Below are 18,026 nucleotides of genomic sequence, written 5' to 3'. Positions count from 1 at the left end.
CCTAAACATTTCTTTCCAAACACTACACACAAAGACTTGGCTGTTTTCTCTCTTCCTGGCCCTCCAATAACACTTGATAGATTAATTCACTGAATCAGAATTAAATGTTCTTCACTTTCTTCTCTTATGAGATTGTGAGTTCCTAGAGGTCAAGGTATATCATTTATTCATCCTTGGATCCCAGAACCTAGCTCAGTACTGCTAGAGTAATTAATGAGCACTCAATATGTATTTGTAAATAACTGATTACATAGTATATGCTGACTTCTGTGAAAACATTCTTAAATTCTGGAAAATGGGACTATTTTTCTATATTGAACTTAGTATGTGTGACCATAATGATCAAAAATAAATATGCTATTTAAAATAGACTTACTGTGGTGATCATTTTGCAATATGTACAAATATTGAATCAATATGTTGCACACCTGAAACTAACATAATGTTATATGCCAACTATACTCCAATTAAAAAGTAGATATGCCATTTTAAAAGTTGAATTTTCAAAATTTTTCAGGAGACACATGTAAAATTAAAAATTCCTGACTGAAGGAGTGCCTGGGTGGCTCAGTCGGTTAAGCGTCCAACTCTTGATTTCAGCTCAGGTCACGATCTCATAGTTTGTGAGTTCAAGCCCCGTGTCAGGCTCTGTGCTGACAGTGTGGACCTTGTTTGGAATTTTCTTTGCTTCTACCCCACCCATGTTCTCCCTCTCTCCCTCTCTCTGAAAATAAATAAATAAACTTTAAAAAATTCCTAACTGAAAAAAGAAAAAAAATGTGGGGATGTAGAATCTAAATTTATTTGTCAAAATGAACTCATATTTAGAATGTAAAATGTCTAAAAACAAGGGACCTGAGTAATGTAAGTAAGGCTTTTCAACTAAAAGGTAAATTTAGCTCTTGGGATCTCTTTACAAATGAAGCTTAGTGGTTTCTTTTGTAAAACAGAAAAGGGAGTTGAAGGAAACAGAGTTAGGGCTGAACACTTCTCTCTGATTATTTTAGAGGGGCCTCAGCGATGAGGATTGACTGCACATTACCTTACTGATTTGTGAACAGTTTAGAATGACCCAGATTGTACTTTGCACTCTTTTTAGTTCATTTTAAGCTGAGCCAAGATAGCTTCTATTTTGAAAACATACAAAAATAGAAAGCAAATTATAACCAATTTATAAAATTAGCCATTTAGGATACATTACATCCCATTGTGTTTACAGCTTTCTTCCTTATTACTTTTCTAATAAGGACAAAGATTTAACTTTCTGTTAAGATAATTAAAATGATTTTAGCAAGAATGTGCCTGGATACTTGGAAGAGAAGAAGGTAGTTTATGTGTTCCAAAATAGCAATATTTGAAAACATGTGCATGAAAGAACTTTTGTAAGCATTCTTGGAATGATTTTGTTTCTATCTCCTTTCCCCCCACAACTTAAAAAAAAAAGCTTTGGGTGGAGTTAAGAACTCTTTTCAAATCTTAAACAATTACTGGAAATCCTGAAAATGTATTCTCCTTTATTCAGTGGGGGAAAACACTTTAAAGCTTCTCTTTTTTTTTTTTTTTTCTCCTGAGAATTGTTTACCAAAGGATTTACTTAATGGCTTCTATTTTGAACACAGAATTCAGTTATAACCGCCTGAAATATAATGCCATCTGTGTTTATATTCCCCCCAACTCAAAACACAATTCTTCTCTTCAAATATAACCAGTCCATGGCCCTAATAACCCGGACAAATAGATCAATTCCACTAACTCTTTACTTTAACCAAGGGTAAAATTAAAGAGTTACAATGCATACCATAAAAATGTAAATCTGAATGCCAATATAAAACATACAAAGCGCATCTGTAAATTTAAAATTTTAAAGTTCTGATTTTAGTAATTTTTTCTTCTCTCTGTATTTCCCAGGGTGCAGTTAGCTGTGAGGTGACAAATAAGGACACAACGCACACAGTAATGGATATTAGTGGATGGGACCAGGAGCCAGGGGACCAGAGAATCACGGAATCACTCTGAAGCTTGTTTCCTCAAATCTATACCACCTTCTGAACCCACCTGCACATCTACCTGAAACACCAACAGCTGGCATGTGGAATCCACTGGAAAATGAAATTGGAATTTAGCAATTATGTATTTTAAATTATTTTAAATTGCAAATTTTTTTTTAATGTTTATTTATTTTCCAGAGAGAGAGAGAAAGACAGAGCGTGAACGGGGGAGGGCAGAGAGACAGAGGAAGACACAAAATCCGAAACAGGTTCCAGGCTCTGAGCTGTCAGCATAAAGCCTGACACGGGGCTCGAACTCACAAACTGAACTCATGACCTGAGTTGGACGCACAACTGACTGAGCCACCCAGGCGCCCCTATTTTAAAGTACTTCAAGAGTGAGAAGTGACATACAAATGTGAAACATCCTTATATATTTATATTGAGCGTATTCTGAGCTGATTAATCCTGTAAATATCATTCTGACTGATCTCTAATATAAGAAGGAGACTTAAACCCTTTTTCAGCAAGACTTCCGGGAGAAAATGTCAAACATTTTATTTACAGTTTATTTTGCATTTCAAGAATGCTTAAATTCCGTTCATCAATCTTTATTATAACCTGACAATTCTTAGAGCCATGTCAGACTTCAAGAGTATCCTGAAGTATGATTATTTTTGGCCTTATTCAGACAGTTATGATCTCCACTATCAGCCCCAACTTTGATTTTAGAAAGTGTATGTGGTGCCAGCTCTTCTGTCCTCAGGGAATGGAGAATGAGTTATCGTGATATTCACTTGAAAAATAAAAACTAAGGAGCTAGTCTAAAAGACTAGATCCTGGCTGTTATTTGAAAGCCACGTGTGATTTTTGACTCTGAAAAGTCTTACGTTCCTAATTTTCTAATTTCTTGACTTTAAGATCCATGTAGAAGAACAAAGAATTGCAAACCTTTCAGACATATAACCCTGAAGGCCCTTCCAGCTTCTCCATGTCCCGTTGCCCAGGGGCATCTCCAAAATTAATTCTCAATTTGTTATGGAGGAATGTTAAACACAGTCTATGTGTGTTTGTTTCACTCGTGTTCGTACTTGGTTACCACTGTATAGGGTTGATGCTTAGACTTTCTTGGGCTCTAAGCTTACTTCCCGAAGTTGTTTGACATACACTATATAGAAAATTGACATTTCATATCTTAACTGTTTTTATTCATAATGTCTCTCATCTACTGAATGAGATAGACAAATACATGGCAAAATACACCAGCCATAATTAAATGACAAATTCTAACTTACAAATCCTTCAACAAAGCAGACAAAACCATATCATTGACAATGTTAAAAAATGATCAATAATATGCATGTGGTGGACTAAAAACATTGTTATTATGGAACACAAATTAAGCGTAAAAGAATACTTCTTAACCCTCTTCTAACAAAAGCAGCTTATGTCGCATATCACTTTGCATATTTTGTTAGATAATATAACACTGTAGATAGTGATAAGTGTTTAATATCTCCAGTGAAGGCTTTACGTCAATAACCACGCTTTGGGCACCCGTGTGGCTCGGTCAGTTGAGCGTCCCACCCTTGATTTCAGATCAGGTCACATCTAGTGTTTCATGTGATCAAGCGTTGCATGTGGTCTCAGCTCAGGTCACACGTAGCATTTCATGTAACAGCGTGGAGCCTGCTTGGGACGCCCCCCCACCCCCGCTCCTCTCCCTATCTCAAAATAAATAAATAAACTTAAAAAAAATAACCCCTTTTAAAATTTCTTGCCCCTACCTATGTACCTTGGTACTTTGTGAACACGTAACTGAGGAATGGAAAGAGCGTCAGTATTGCCGAACTTGACCAGTACTCACGAGAGGATATTCCCAATATAGGCGTAGTAGGAACAACAGTAGGGCGTGGCCCCATCGCAGCAGTAAGATCTGCAGTCTTTGCCACACTGAGCAAGGCAATCCTCTGCAAAAGAAACACCACACACGTCCTTTACAGTTCTGAAATCACAGCTTCATGAAAAGTATTCTATTTTATAGCTCCATCGGTCAGCGACCACACTTCGGTGCATTTAGATATTCATTTTGCATACTCAGAATTCTCAAACATGAATAAGCATCTAAACTAGTCTTCCTTCCCTATTGGACGTAAATCCAGAAGAGGCAAAGACCATTCTGTTTTGAATTTCCTTCATCCAACACCATAACTGGTAGTTGAAAGTGCTGAATGGGACAACGGAAGGAGAAACGAATGATCCAACAGATCAGCCGTTCAATTTTGCAACAGAATTCTTATAACAATTTCGAAATGATAAAGTCTTTTGACTTGAGGGTCACATTAAGGTCCTTTGATGGAATGTGTTATTGACGTGTATATTGTCAACTGGAGATACTTTTTAGATAATGTATGTTTTTATGACAATGCATTCTATGTTACTCTTTCTGTACATTTTGTTTTACCCTCATAACGACAGTTTGCATACATATGGTAACACAAATGAGTCTGCATATCCTGTCAATTCATCTGGACTGGAAGATAATGGGTTAGTTGTAGGAAGGCGTTTCCGTAGATAACTATCTCGTGAATAATTAGGAATTTATTTAATGTTAGATTTCAGAATCAACAAGTTATGAAACAGCACTATGGGAAGGGAAAAAGGTGCTTTCTGAGTAGAAAGGACATGTAGGAGCTGATAAAACCGTCTTTTTTATTCAATATGTCTTTTTTCTTCCAGATGTTTTTGGCAAGGAAAATTAGACCCCAAATTTGAATAAAAATTGCCCTAGCTTTTAAAAATTCTTCGTGCCACCTAAATGATTTATGTTTAACAAGTTCAGATGATTATTTAATTACAATCACTGGTATAAATTATCATGGATATGTGAGTTTGAGGTACATGATTAGAAACGCACTAAATATAGTCTGGTAATTTAAGTTACATGTTCAAGAATCACAAAGGAAGTCCTTTCCAACTCAATCCCTAGAGGTAATATCCACTATTATCTAAATTATGTAACACTTTTGCTTGCCTGTCAAACCATAACCGAAAAGTACAAGATGTTACATTATGTCTGTGTGTCCAGGTGATTGATTTATCCAGAAAGAAAAATTTAGATTTAAAAAAAAAATTAATGTATATTTATTTTTGAGAGAGAGAGAGAGAGAGAGAGAGAGGACAAGGTGGGAGGGGCAAAGAGAGAGGGAGACACAGAATCTGAAGCAGGCTCGAGGCTCTGAGCTGTCAGCACAGAGCCCGACACGGGGCTCGAACCCACAAGATGTGAGATCATGACCTGAGCCGAAGCTGGACGCTGAACCGACTGAGCCACCCAGGTGCCCCTAGATTTTGTTTTTAAATCACCTCCTTGACAGGATGATTCTTGACAAATGAATATCAGAAAGTAGCAAAGTTCATTGATCTTTTTCAATAATGCATGGCCTTTGCAGAACACGTGAAAACGTTCACCTTTTTTCCCCCTCCATTTTACTTCTACCCCATAAATTAATAAACCTTAATGTTTTCTTCTGAGATGAGGTAAGAAGAAAGGAGAGGAAGAAATAATTACTTTGTAAGATTCAGTAACTCTACTGAAAACCACTGCTAAATTTTGAAGACAGAAGCACAATCTAATGACCTACTGACAGGGTATGCTCTTTGCAGAGTGCATCACACTTTTTAAGGCTATTTATCTTCTCATGTTTCCCTATGAACTTCTATAGCTCTCATTTTTAGTGCTGTTTAGTTAATTCAAACATTTAGATTAGTTAGTTGTCTCAAGAGGCTTAACAGGGATGTTTTGCTGCATGTTCTTTAAAGCCATTCGGAGAGCAGAAGAGCCGATGTCCCCATTTTTTCTGTGTGAGCAGGACAACCCATATGTAGGTAGCTTCATGGGGTGCCTTCGGAATGATGCCCTTGATAGTGACATCTTATTAAACTCTCCATGAATATCAAAGGTTCAATTACTATTATTGTATTCCAGTTACTACTATTATAAGGACGTGGTGTTATCAAAATATTTTGAACCAATGTTACAGGAAACCAAGCCCAACATCTTGTAGCCAAGGAGCTGGATTATACCTGCAGCAAACATCAGGATCGTGTCACAAGTTGTTCCTTATTTTGATGGCACTTTCTAGCACTCCTGTCTACTTCCCAGAATTAAACAACTGACAAGGGCAGATGTAACAGTATGGCAAACAGATTCACAATCGCAACATTCTCAAACTGAGGTTTTGACCACACGTCAAATCTTCTATGTTAGTTGCTCTCTCCAGTTTAGTGGAGAGCAATTCTGTGAAAATTGGATTTGGAAGGCACCAGAGCATTTTCTCACTTGTAAGGAATGGAACATTCCAATTGTTTCAGAAGATAATTGATATTACCTCTAATGTTCGAGTGAATATTCTTGAAAAGTAGCCAGTTCAAGCTTTCTGCAGTGACTTGAATCAAAGGCATGATGTGGAAGAAGGTTCTCCAACCCTCACCCCCACCTCAAGGAATTCGTGGCACAGGAAAAGCGACATCTGGTTGCAAAGCACATGCTCAGAAATGGCTCTTGTAAGCTACAGCTGAGGATAAGGGAGGAAGGAAAGGGAGGGGACAGCAGTCACTGGCTGAGGCTGGGAAGGTAAAACCTTGGCCAAATCCTGTCTTTGTTGCCTGCGGTGGGAGTTGGATAACGGCATAAATGTCATCGGGTCTCTTTCCGAAGGTGGTTCCACAGCAAAACGTGATGCTTTAGGCACAGAAACTTCGCCCGTACCTCCTTATCAAAGGGAGCATGAATTTAGTGCATCTGCTTTGGGGGAAAATAATTCAGGTTATAGGCGGTGCATCTGCATAGGTTTTTGTCCCATTAAAGCTGGAAATTTATTTAACAGGGTGTCTCAACTGTTAGATCGGCATTGTTTCCTCATCATCCCCCAGTCCTCACTTCCAGCCACATGTCTTAGTTGCAACCAAAATGAATTCTGTATCATTACAAATATATATCTCATGGTTTTTGCCTTTGTTCACATTATATCCTCCTCCATTTCCTTATGTCCAAGGCTTCCCTATCTAGTCCCTAAATTCCTCCTTAAGTTCAATTTCTCTGAGAGATTACTTATTGGGTTCTTCTTATGGGCCAGGTATTTTGCCAGAATCTGAATATCATGCTGAACAAAACAGACATCATCTTCCTGGAGCTTACTCTCCTAAGCCAGCGATGAGGTTCCCTCCTGTGAACAGTTCTGGCACATGACTGTAATTCGCTTATGACACAGCCTTTTATACATTATAATAGGCCTCCTTTATCTCCCAGATGAAACTCAGAGCAAGGCCTCTGTCCTATATAACACTCAAAATGCCTCACTCAGTGAATATTGGGTAAATAAATAAGGCAAGCATAAAGGGATTTCTGAAGCAAAGAGTTCGGGAGTTAACACCAAAGAACACATTGGCTAAATATTCCTTATCAAAGATAGTAAGTTAATTTAGTATTATTGGCTTGTAGTTATTCTGTAGCTTTTGAGGGGGGTATGCCTAAGAAGAGAAGAAATGAATGCAGCAAAACTTTCTAAACTAACCAAACTTGTTGCCAGAAGGCTTTGCAGATTTCCTGAACCCTGGGGATTGTTCACCAAGCACAGGGTGGGGTGGGGGTGGAGGTGGGGGTGGGGGGTGGGGTGGGTGAACAGGACAAAAGGAAGGAAAAGCGTGTGCATTAGAAGCTTTCAGTTTACCACAGGGAATAAAATAGACAAGGAGTCAGTTGTTGTTCAACGGTGTGCTTGAGTAAAGATGAGTGAGGTTTTGTTCTATTTTCTTATTTTTATTTTTGTTTTTGGATAAACAGAGGAGGTGAAAAGAATCATTGCTTCAAATGAACTAATGGGAAGATTTTAATATAAAACCAATAACGCAATTGTTTCTTTTAGCTTCGCAAATTCTGGAATACACTTTAAGGTACAGAAATAAGCAAACGGATTACAATGCAGTTTCTCCTCATTAAGTAGGAAGGTCTTTTCCTACTTTGATGAATTTTTGCATTTGAAAGTCAGCGTTTTCCTTGCAATAAAATATCTTTTAAATAACTTATAGACGGCTACTAATTCACATTTTAGTGTATCAATTGAAAATTTCTATAGAAGTTTGGGGAGTCATTTCTGGCAAGGTTGAATGAGAAGTTCAATTCTCTTGACGTTCACGTTCAATAATGTTGAAGAACCTCTTCATGTCAGTCGCAATCTTCGTTAAGTATCAAGAAATAAATCACAGTGCTACATAAATTTACTATTGCAAGGTCACAGGTAAGCCTGTGATTTTTTTTTTTTTTTGTCCTAGGAAGCTAGAGACATGAAAACATTTTACAAAGAACTTTGCTTTCAGCTTCTTTTGTGAATAGGAAGCAAATGCAAAACCACATGTGTAATTAACTTTATACATGAATAACCAGTGAAAAGCCATTTTGAGTTCCATATCAATCATGAAACAAGAAAACCGCTTTGCTCCATCAATTATTAGCAATTATCAGGAAGAATAATTAGGAGGAGGGAAATGAAATTCCTTTCACCTATAAACAGTGCTTCACGAAATCGATGAAAACAGGATTAGACTCTGGGTGAATTTACGCCTCCCGAAAACCTCCTATTTGAACTCAAAGCATCCAATTATCCAGACTACCACACTTGAGAATCAACTTCTAAAGTGAAAAAAACAAAACAAGAAACCCGATGGTCTAAGGCTTTATATTTCGAAATACTCAGAATGTGGGGGTAGCAAGGAGAGGAGATAGACTACCTTGAAATGGAAAAGTCACCACATTAGTTCATGTTAAAACTTCAGCAAATACCTCTAAATCTTGGGTACTTTTTAAAAAAATGCTTTTCTCCCACCCCTCAGTCTCTGCCCTCAACCCCCAGATTCCTGAGTCGTGGACAGGATCAATGGAACGCTATCCAGAGAGTGAAATCCTCTAAATGCGCGTTTGGGATTTTTAAATTGGACTGGGAGTTTTAAATTGCTTGCAGAGAGAGAAGGGAGGAGGAAAGGGGAAAGGGAAAGTTAAAGAAAAGGAGCAAAACAAAACAAAACCTCGAGGGAGGTCGAGCCGAGGGTCGCAGCACGCCGGCTTCCCTGGCTGCCCGGCGGGGACCACCCCGTCTCGGCTCTCCCACCAGGGTCCCCGTGCCTCCCGCCCAACCCGCGTGGCCAGAGGGCGACCCGAGCTCAGTCCCAAGTCTCGTTCCCCTCTCCCGCCGCCCCAGGCCACTGACCTGCGTAGACAAAGAGCAGGACCAGCTTCGGAAGCAAGATTCCTGGACCCCCGGGCAGCCTCAGCGCGTCCATCCAAGCCGGTGGCCGGAGGTTGCGCGCCAGGACAGACGGACAGACGCACAGACTGGAGAGAGGGCTGATGGGGGGGAGAAGGGAGAGCCCGGGCCGCGGAGGAGCCGGAGCGCGGTCAGAGGGAGAGGGCAGCGCTCCCGAGAGGAGGGTCGCGCGGGGACCGGGCCATTGCCCTGAGCGTCTTCGAGGGGAGCCCGGCCGGGGCGCGCGGGGCTGCGCTGGGGCCGAGGTCTCTTTGTCTCTGCCCGCGGCGCTCAGGCGGCAGGCGAGGCAGCCACTCCGGCGTCCTGGGCCACCCGGGCTCACATTTCATCTCCGCGGGTGGCACCGACGTGGGGCTGGGGGCGGGGGTGGCCCCGACTCCTCCCCACCCTCGGGTTCTTCCTTCTGTGGCTTGAGTCCTGGAGCAAGAGGGAACTTCTTCCAACCCGGTGCTCTGGCAGCTGCTCTTTTGAATTCCAGCCCTGCGCTCCAATTTTTCCTTTGGAGGCAATAGGTGAAGAAGAATCTAACTTTTCACCTTTCAACAAAGGTAGGGCAGTCTCAGGGTTGAAGGTTCTGGACAAAGGAAGCCACTAAGGAAAGCCCAGAAGAATTGGAAAGTCAGAGGCAGTGTGTAGCTTCTCTGCTGAGAGCTGATAAAATGTTTATTTGTTAAACACCTAAAGCATTGTTAGTAAAGTGGAAAACACAACAAGAATGTACACTGTCATCGCTATTAGTTGATGCTGTTCTGGAGTTACTGGCCTATGCAATTAGGCAAGAGAAAGAAAAAAGTTATAAAAATTGGAAGCAAAAATTACCACTGGCAAATGATATGCTTGTGCATGTGGAAAATCAGACAGAGTCAACTCTACAGCTCTTAAAGAGAGTTACAGAGACTCAATCATTTTCTTTCATGCAAATTAGAATCGATTAGAAAGTTCTGTTTTAGGCATGAAAGAAAAAAAAAAGCATGAGTAAATGAATAAAGATAATTCTCTTTATTTATTAAAGAAATTCAAAAGAGTGATGAATGGGATAAGCCTCAACAGAAAATAACCATATTATAACATCACAATGATTGAAACAGTTTTCATTAACACTAGAATAGATAGGCTTAATGGAACAGACTGGAGAATCCAAAAATAGAGATACATATGCATAGAAATTAAATTTATAGTTTTAAAAAAGATACTTTTAAAGCAGAAGAGGAAATGATGGGTTACTCAGTGAATAGTGCTGGGGCCTTAAGTAAGCATCTGTGGATTCTTATCTCCTTTCATCAAACAGTAGCATACGAATCAAGTATTTAGACTTGAAGATACAATTATAAAAATATTGGATAAAAAATGGAAAGATGACATGTAAATGATTATGGAAAGCTTTTCTAAGCATTATATGATCGCAGAAGTCATAAAAGAAACAAATTGACCAATTTGACTCCATAAGAAATAAAACTGTCTGTATATGACAAGCCACACATTTAACTGGGAAAAATATTTACAATGCATAGGATAGGTAAAGTCCTGATCTCCTTAATATGTAAGGAGCTTCAAAATCAATAAGGAAGGGGCACCTGGGTGGCTCAGTCGGTTAAATGTCCGACTTCAGCTCAGGTCATGATCTTGCAGTTTGTGAGTTCAAGCCCCACATCGGGCTCTGTGCTGACAGCTCAGAGCCCAGAGCCTGCTTCGGATTCTGTGTCTCCCCCTCTCTCTGCCCCTCCCGTGCTCATGCTCTGTCTCTCAATAATGAATAAACATTAAAAAATTTAAAAAAACCAATAAGGAAAAGAAAACCAATAGAAAACTGAACAGGAATATTAATAGATTGATCTACCTATCTATCTATCTAGGTCTTCTAGTCTTCTAAACATCCTAACTCCCCAAAAAGAAATGAAAATGAAAACCAAAATGACAGTGAGACATCATTCTTTCATATATCAGATCAACCAAATAAATAAATAAATAAATAAAATAAAATAAAATAAAAAATAAAAACCAACAACCCAACTTTTAAGAACAATGTGGCAATATGTGTCAAAATTCAAATACACATTCAGTTTAATGCAGTTTGTCCTCCTCTAGGAGGTTAGTCCTATCAATATGCTGCTGCTTTGGTGTAAGAAGATGGGACGAAAAACCACCTTCAAAATAAATATAACTGGAGAGCCCTAGCAGGCTGTATGCTTCAGCGAAGGCCTAGCCATCCACATGTCCAATAAGAAGCCCGGTCAATTGCTCCTCTCTCTCAGTTCCAACAGCTGATCTATCACACAGTTTTCCTGATGGTACGCCCAAACAACATTCAAATATATTTGCATTTTGCCTTCTATCTCTGCTCTAAGCTAGGCGCTTAGAGTCTCCATTACAACCAGTCTCCCTGCCTCCAAGGCTATCCTCCAGACTGAAACTAGAATATTTCTTCTTAAGTTAGAGATTTCATCACATTCACTCACTGGTTTAAAACCCAGTGCACTCGTTTTGCTCTTGGGTTAAAATCCAGACATTTAATCCATGGTTTTTGAGAAGATTTATCAGTGGGTTCTGTTGTTCTTAACCTGATCTCAACATTCTGCTGGGGAACACAATTGCTAAGTAGCTGGGAGAATTTGTAAATAACTGGAGGAAGTCTCAGGTATATAGGATTTTGCGTCCTAAAAGAAGAAGATATGCATGTAAGTGAGTATTTGCAAAGCTGGAGAAGGATATTGAAGGTTTTTGGAATGGAAAGATGCTTTCCTCGGCAGATAACACTGGATGCAGAACCCTAGGACTGGGGTGGTGGGGACAGGCATCTGGAGATGAAGGGCAAGACTGTTCCCACCCAGTTGCACACAGCTCTGGGACTGGCAGCTTGTTGCCAATGAGGCCAGTGGCAAGTGGAATATGTTGATCCCAGCTTGCTTTTGAGAACAGAGAACCTTGTCCTCATACATGTCAATGGAAAAGGCCAAGCAGGCTTGCCTGCTGGTTTGCCATTGCAAAAGATGGTCCACCTTAAAGTACTCAGGTGCTTTAGGTGCAAAATATGTATGTATATATGTATCTATATGAAATGAAAACCCTTAAAACACAGCATTAGAGGGAAGAAAAGAGTTTCTGGAAATTAAAATAAAACTTGACTTGGAATTTTTAAAATGTCACAGAAAAATTACAAAATTGTCACAGATTAAAAAAAAAAAAAACAACTTAGGCTGTTAGAGGGGATAGGCTCAAGGAGAGGGCATAATTCCTAACAGAAAAATATGCAAAGAAATACAAACCATGAATAAAAATATAAAAAATGCTACGGCATAAAGAAGAGACCGAATATGAAAACAATATGCAAGCTAGATGCAGTTTTAAAAGAAAAAAAAATGAAGAAACAAATATTAGATTATTGTTTACAATTCCAAGCTATAATAAAATTTGAATTTTCAAATTGAAAATGGTAAGTGAGTTCCAGGAAACCTTTTTTAAAAGAGAAATGCATATATACATGTCCTAGAGACCTATCTGAACTAGCATTAACTTAATATAAACTTTTCTACATAATAAAATAAGTTTGCTTAGAAAAAGCATCCGACATCAGACTTCTCATTTGCAACCTTAGAATTTAAGAGAGCAAAAATATTTCTGTACCTTTGAAAGATAAAGACAATAGCCCAAGAATCCTATTTCCAAATCAGATTCCATTAACATTTGAGTTTGTTAACATGTTTATAACAGTATTTATAATAACTTTAAAACATGATAAAGAGCTTACATGTCCAGTTAAGTGAATTAGGATACATCCATATTATGGATTAATATCCAATACTTTAAGATAATGGGGGAAAGTCCTTGAGATATATAGTTAAGACGAAAAATGGGAAAGGGAAGTATCCAAGGGAAGTAATCCATGGATAAACATGTTGTGCTGTATATTCATACAGTGAAACACAACTTGGCAGTAAAAACAAGTTTGAAGAATATGGAACACATTGGATGAATCTCTGGATGAATATGCTGAGCAAAGAAGCCAGACACAAACAAATTACTGTATAACATTGTTTGCATGATATTGTAGAAAAGGCAAAATTGATCTATAATGACAGAAAGCAGATTAATGGCTGCCCTGGAATGGGGGTAGGAATATAAGTTTTATTGCAGAGTCTCGTGAGGGAACGTTTGGGGGTGATGGCAAAGTTCTATATCTTAATAATGGTGGCCATCACCCAGATGCATACATGTGCTGAAGTCATGGAAATGCACATTAACAGTACACTTAAAATATGCATGTTCTGGAGTATGTAAATTATGCCTCAAGGAAGTTGATTTTTTAAAAGCTATTGCTAATACATACATGGGAGATAAGAGTACACACAAATTTGTAAAAATAGCTATTTTTTGACTGCTAGAATTCTAATTAATTGTTATTTAATAATTCCCCCTGAATCTTCACTATAGCTATACATAGCTCATAGCATATAATAAATACTGGCTTTAAAAAGATGGTATCCAGGGGCACCTGGGGGACTCAGTTGGTTAAGTGTCCGACTCTTGGTTACGGCTCAGGTCACGATCTCATGGTTCATGAATTCAAGCTCCGTATCGGGCTCCATGCTGACAGTGCAGGGCCTGCTTTGGATTCTCTCTTTCCCGTTCTCTCTGCCCCTCCCCTGCTTGCATGTGAATGTGCTCTCTCTCTCTCTCTCTCTCTCTCTCAAAATAATAAATAAATAAATAAATAAATAAATAAATAAATAAACAAACTTAAAAAAAAAGATGGCATCCATCTTTTGCAATATTACATTATTAAACTCATGGCTATGGAGAATAATAATACAGAAAAATGCTCATAGTCTTTCTAAGGAAGAAACAAAATTGTATTTCCTTTGAGTTACTAATTTAGGGAACACATAGATACATACTTCTTTATTCTTGCTTACGGTTTCCATATATCTTACAATAGGCGTGTATTATTTTATAGTGAAAAAAATGGGTTTTTAAATAAAATCTTTTAGTCTGGTCATGTCATTTAGAGTGGATATTTCCTAACAATATGAAAGCTTTTACATACTGTCGCATTTTGAAAATTGAACAGTTTTATCTCTGAAGATATTTTAATTCCTGCCATAGTTCTGAAACTTTAAGAACTTTAAATTTGTTCTTTAGTGGGCTTTCTGAAACTTTGAGAACTTTAAGAAACTTTAAGATGTATATTTAGCAACGAGCATTTATTATGTATCATGTGTAATTTGATGTTGTTGGATTTATATTATAGTTCTGCCTTTGGATGATGCATAAGCCAACATTTCAAACGTCTGAAGATGATTAAAAAGCTATAGGTGACATATGAGAGGTGAGTAATGTTAACCTATAGTATTATTTAGAACCAGAGAGTTAGAAGAGAACAGGATTTCACAGATTGTCCAGGTCTGTTTCTGAGGCCCAGCAGTCCCCATGGGGAGAGGTCGTATATCGGATTTTGGTAATGATATGATAGAATATGTCTGAGTTTCATGATGGTTCCCTTTGAGTTCTTCTGACACATACTTTCTTTCTTCAGATAATATATTTCACCATAGAGTCAGATCAGTGTAACTCCTTGCAATTAGTTACTCATTGATAAGTGTAAAAAAAAGTGGGTACATTTAGGGTTCTACTTGTATCTGGTCTTTATCTTCATTAGAAGATGTGTGGATGCCAAGAAAAGCAAGACTCATACAAAGGCAAAAAAATCTAGAAGAAAGCAAGCAGGGGGGAAGAAAAAGAGAGAAGAAAGGAGATAACCTAAAATATGGCACTCAGAGTACGGGAAGAGTATTGGATGCTTACTTTGTGTCAGAACCGTTTCTAAGTTCTTTAACACTGTAATTACTCTCAGCCTCTTGATGAAGTGGTTGCAATTATTATCACCCTTGTTGTAGGAGCAGAGTTATTGAGACCCTGCACGAATAAATAACTTTGCCCAAGGTCACACAGCAAGGAGTGGTGCCCTGAAAATGTAACTTCGGAGCAGAGCTCCTACCCTTTACCACAGGGGCTACACTGTCTTTCAAAACGAATAGCTTGTTTGGTTTGGGGGAAGTTTAAGATTCCCCTTTGGACCATATCAAAAACAAGAGACAAAGTACTTCCAGATGAGCTCTCTCAACAGCAATTATTACAGTTAGCTTCAATAACTAGGTCTCATTTAATCAACCCAACGATCCTAAAATAAATTGTATTACTATAATCACTATAGTTTAGAAGTATAGTTCGGAAAGCTTTAGTGGGCTTCAGAAATACCTGCAGGTCTGTTAAAACACAGATCTTTAAACCTATCCCGGATTCACACTAGGTTTAGGCAAACCACCCTTTAGAAGTCTTCATTTGTATGTCTCCTAAGGATATTTGACGGGCATCTCATAATTAAAAGTGGGTTTTGAGTTTGTGGGGGTCCTCACTCAATATGGCTATATCAGCTTTTCAAAGGAAATTTGGGAGAGAGTTCATGTAATAACCATATGCTTTGAAATATTAATTTAGTTTAAAAAGTCTGTCTATAGGGAAGTAAGTTCACTGAATAATACATCTTGGAAATCACTCCGTATCAGTTCATAGGGTTTGTCTTCATTCATTTTTTATTGCTCCAGGATTTCTGGGAAGATGGCGGAGTAGGAGGATCCTACGCTCACCTCGTCCCATGGATGCACCTAGACGACAGCCACATCAGTGCACCCAACCCAGAAAATCACAGAGAGGAGGCCACATCAAAAGGATGAAAGGGGTGGAGACATGATCAGGAACTAAACGCCTAGGGAGATTAACCAACCCCACAAACCTAAGGAGGGGAGAGGAGTAGACCCACACCAGGCACCCCAGGCATGGGGGACCCACATTGGAAGATGAGTCTTCATAACATTTGGCTTTGAAAATCAGTGGCGCTTAACTTTGCAAGTTTTTATAACCAGCAGGCTTGCCATCAGGAACTTTAGAAATTCAGTGGGCAGGAGAAAATCTGGGGGGGTGGGATGGGAAACAGTCCCCTGCCCTTAAAGAGCCAGCATAGCAAACAACCTGCTAGGAACAGCATAGAAGCAGCAGTTTAAAAGGTGCCTGGGGCATTGGGAAGGATATTTGTTTACTAATCTCAGAACAAGTGAGGGGTGGGGATCTTAAGGAAACTTCTCCAAGGACAAAAGAGCTGGTGGGCACAGGTCCTTCCTACCCCTCACCGTAGATACATGGATTCCTACAGCAACCAGCGCGAATACCCTCCATCATTTGTTAAGGCTCTATAGTATTCTGTCGAAGATGTGTACCATACTTTTCTAGTATGTTGTGGCATTATAGCTTCCAATGTACAATTACAAATAATGCTGCAATAAATAGCCTTGAAAATATGTATTATTGCTGTATTTTTAGGGTAAATTTAGAATTGCTGGGTTGAAGGGTAAATGCATATGTGCTTTTGTTAAATATTGCTAAATTCTCTCATTGAGAGAATGTACCATTTTTCCATTTCTACCAGAAGTGCGTATGAGTGCCTGTTTCTCCCCAGCTCTGCCAACATAATGCATTGTTAAGCTTTTGATTTTTGTTCTGTTTGGTCAGTTTGATGGGAAAGGTGGTATCCTTTGCATTTCTGCTATTATGAGTGACCACAAACATCTTTCTATAGGTTACTTTCAATCATTTTGTGAATTAGCTATTCACATCTTTGCTTATTTTTCTATAGGAGTTTGGTGGGGCTTTTTCCCCTCAATTAAAAAATTATTACATGTTTGATCTTTTAAAGTTACATGTTTTGCAATTTTTTTCTACCAGTTTTTCCTTTGTCTTTTGGTGCTTATGCCATGCAAGTTATTTTAATTCTTAAGAGGTCAAATTTTTTTACTTTTATTTTTTTTGGTATCTGACTTTTGAAGTCATGGTTAGAGAGCCTCTTCTTACTCCCAGGTTATAGAGGAATGCACCTCCAAAAACAGTCCTCGTGTGCTTTCATTTTATACATTTTGCTCTCTTTGTGGTTAGGTGGTTCAGTAGGGTAGCACGATATAAAGTTAGCATGCAACAATCATTAAGCATTTAAGTACACAAATCAGAACTAGTTAGAAGATACTTCGCATGTTTTTGTTGGTGTGAGGTTATATGAGGAGATTGGAAATCAGATGGTCACCATTGCTTTCCAATTGGAGATCTGATGCATTTACTTTTAAAAGAATTAGGAATTCTTCAAGTGGATAATATCTTCTTTGTGGTATCGTGCAAAGACTTGTCTAGAAAAAGTAGTGTCTCCGTCATAAAACACAAACTGGAACTCACTCTGGAGGGTTAAACACAAATGCAGATGTGGCTCATATTATCAACAATTATATTATCAACAATTTTACCTTCTGGGCTGATAAAAATATCTCACCTTACTAAGAGGGTAGGCAAGAGAACTCTTTCAATGAACTGAAAGAAGTGTCCCAATTTATATTGTTCTAAAGTAATATTAAGTAAAATTATTCCTTTGGGAAAGGAAAAGTATCATCCATGTTCTTACTAGTATTTTCTTCTTTGATGTAGGTGGCATAAATTCCCATGTAGTCTTTGTATGCATATATAACTTCACCTAGTTGAAGCATAATGTCTGCTCAATTTTATATTCCATGTTTGTGTCAGGTAATATTGAATTCTAAACATTTTCAGCATTTGTACAATTTTCATAATCATTACTGTCAGTAGCTGCTTAGAATTCCATTTGGTTGTTTTAGTATATTTTACT

At 38.5% G+C, this 18,026-nt stretch overlaps 1 protein-coding gene across 1 annotated transcript in view; it reads right to left on the bottom strand.

Annotated features, from left to right (window-relative positions):
• Positions 1 to 9,646, bottom strand: part of CYYR1 (cysteine and tyrosine rich 1) — a 104,918-nt gene extending 95,272 nt beyond the window's left edge. Inside the window, exons 1-2 of the mRNA XM_007075034.2 lie at positions 9,254 to 9,646; positions 3,856 to 3,958 (exon numbers count right to left, since the gene is read on the bottom strand). Coding sequence (XP_007075096.1) covers positions 3,856 to 3,958; positions 9,254 to 9,326 — 176 coding nt within the window. The 5' untranslated portion in view covers positions 9,327 to 9,646. The remainder of the gene's footprint in view (positions 1 to 3,855; positions 3,959 to 9,253) is intronic.
• Between the last annotated feature and the right edge of the window lie 8,380 nt (positions 9,647 to 18,026).

This window comes from Panthera tigris, chromosome C2 (assembly GCF_018350195.1).
Source record: "Panthera tigris isolate Pti1 chromosome C2, P.tigris_Pti1_mat1.1, whole genome shotgun sequence".
In the NCBI taxonomy this organism is placed as follows: domain Eukaryota; kingdom Metazoa; phylum Chordata; class Mammalia; order Carnivora; family Felidae; genus Panthera; species Panthera tigris.
The sequence above is the reverse complement of the archived record's forward strand: the minus strand, read 5'-3'. Positions and strand labels throughout refer to the sequence as shown.